We start from the raw sequence: 2,416 nt of genomic DNA, 5'->3' as shown, positions 1-2,416 counted from the left end.
GGGTCATCAAAGTTCTTGGTGGTATATCAAATGCTTTTGCAGCAGCAGTTTTTCATGTAAAAAGGCCTGTTCCATAAGCATCAATAGCTAACTGCATACGATCTTCTTTTGAAAGCTCAGCCATGTTGTTGTGATTGAATGATGAACTGGTAAAGGGGTGGGCGCGTTGTTTGACAGTGACCGCGCAGCTCGGTGGTGGATTACGTTACCATGCAGGGCGCTCAAAACCGATAATTAAGCGAGAGTTATTATGCTAGTGCGGCCACAGTGAGGTTAACCGCGGTTTCACCGCGGTTAACCTCGAATTTGCGGTGATGGTGATGGTTATCAATCTCAAAGCCGCGGTTGCGGTTATGCCGCAGCCTACACAGAATAGAGAGAACTAAGTGGATATTGTCTGAGGGAGCGAGCTCATGGACTTAGTTACAGAACAGAAAGATGGTAGATACACGTGTCATCTTATATAGCCCCTCAATATTGGAGTATTAACTACTCCAACTCCAAGCGCTAAGCCATATTCATAACAAGAATCAATCAATCAATTCTGACGACAATCTTGGTCGCACTAACCCCAGCCTTGACAATCTCCAAAGCTTTCTGCGCCGCTCCAATCCCACCATCTACAACCGTCACTTTCGGCGCTGGAACGATGTTCTTCTGTTCGACAGCTCTTGGAAGATACTCATTAAACATCCAGCTTCCCATAGCGACATGATCTGCAAACGCAAATGCGGCTATTGTCGTCGAAATCTCAATACCAGCAGGTTTCTTGTCAGCTGTAGGCCAGGGTCCAGATAGCGCTAGCTTACTGCCCTGGCCGCCGGATGCGAGTAGAGTGTTCGCAGAAAGTAGAGAACTATTTCCTTCGCTAATGGAATCAAAGCCGTACCGAAGAGGTGTATTCGCCTCCTTTGCGAGAAGGGCCATTTTCGCGACAACGTGCGGATCACGATAGTCGATCACTTCCGATGCACCTAGAGATTTTATATACTCGTGATTCTTCGGACTAGCAGTCGCAAAAACCTTAAACCCCAATTCCTTTGCTAACTGCACTGCAGCCGTCCCCGTAGATGACGATGCCCCCCAAACCAGCATCCCAGACTGCTGCTGCTGCAGGTCGGCAGTTGACACAGGACGAGCGATACCCAGCCTCTCAAAGTATGCAACCGCAACAGTCGCAAACGCCATCGGAAATGTAGCCCCTTCCTCAAACGACATAAACTCAGGAATCCGCATCGTCGCACTTTCTTGTAAAAGTGTATATGTCTGCCATGCCCCATGCTCCGGTTTCTTGTTGTAAATCATAAGCGCAAATCCAGCAACGCGATCGCCAACTTTGTATTTAGTGACTTTGGGCCCTATGGCTGATATGACGCCGCAGACGTCGCTGCCCAGCACGGTAGGGAATATATTAAGATGGCTGGGAAAGTCCCGGATTTTCCAGTCTGCAGGGTTGGCGGCGACGGCATGGTTGCGGATTAGGATCTCGTTTTCTTCTGGGGTTGGGATTTCTAAAATGAGGGGTTTGAGGGCGGAGCCTGGCTTTTCGAGGACGGCGGCGAGGTTTTCTGTCGACATTGTCAAATTCTTGTAGGTGAGAAGATATGATATAGAAAGGTGTCTATAACTTCAACCTAGATAAAACAGACGTTCTAGATTTGTTAGTTTTATATGCACCTACTTACCTCAAGAAACACGAATACAAGCTTCGGGAATAGGAGATAAACTAGTCAACTAGCTAGTAGTATAATACCAATTATCATTAATGCTACTTAAGCAGTGTGATGGGTGGGTTAGTTTTGTACAGCCTGATATCTGCAAATGCTGTACTCTATTTGAATTTCAAAATAAATAGTAATATCCCTTGGCCATGAAGTACACTACCTTTCATCAACATATGTTATTGGCCTATAAGAGCGAGCTTATCATGTTCTAGATTAGGATTCACATCAACAGCTTCCTTTATTGGCTAGGAGTTAGGAGATAAAATGAACTTTCCCCGGGACTTCTGGAAATTGGAACATGGCTAACCATGTTCAGATTAGGATTTATATCAATAGCTTTATTTATTGGTCAGGCGTTAGGAGATAACTTGAACTTTCCCCGGACTTCTGGAAATTGAGACATGGCTGATTTCGGCTGCTCTAAACTTGGATGTGTGTAGACTTCGGCAACATCCGCGAATTATCCAAACTGCATAACCGCGGATATGTGTCACGGGTAGACTGCGGCACTAACCGCAAAGACCATGGTTAACCGCAACCATATCTGTTGTGAATGCTCAGAGGGCAAAGGGCAGAAGGAAACTGTATCAACTACATGGACGTAGCCTACTAAGGATCGGATGCCATATGACGATTGATTCTCTATCTTGTTGACGATAGATCTCTTCACTCTTCCACAATCTGTCTATCTG

At 45.9% G+C, this 2,416-nt stretch overlaps 1 protein-coding gene across 1 annotated transcript; it reads right to left on the bottom strand.

Annotated features, from left to right (window-relative positions):
- Positions 1–462: 462 nt before the first annotated feature.
- On the bottom strand, positions 463–1,654 carry BDW70DRAFT_146286 (zinc-binding alcohol dehydrogenase family protein). The gene has a single exon (XM_073738567.1). It carries the CDS (start codon positions 1,576–1,578, stop codon positions 535–537), a length of 1,044 nt encoding a protein of 347 aa, XP_073590397.1. The 5' UTR covers positions 1,579–1,654; the 3' UTR covers positions 463–534.
- Positions 1,655–2,416: the final 762 nt, after the last annotated feature.

This window comes from Aspergillus foveolatus (genome assembly GCF_047715535.1).
Source record: "Aspergillus foveolatus strain CBS 279.81 unplaced genomic scaffold BDW70scaffold_338, whole genome shotgun sequence".
In the NCBI taxonomy this organism is placed as follows: Eukaryota; Fungi; Ascomycota; class Eurotiomycetes; order Eurotiales; family Aspergillaceae; genus Aspergillus; species Aspergillus foveolatus.
The sequence above is the reverse complement of the archived record's forward strand: the minus strand, read 5'-3'. Positions and strand labels throughout refer to the sequence as shown.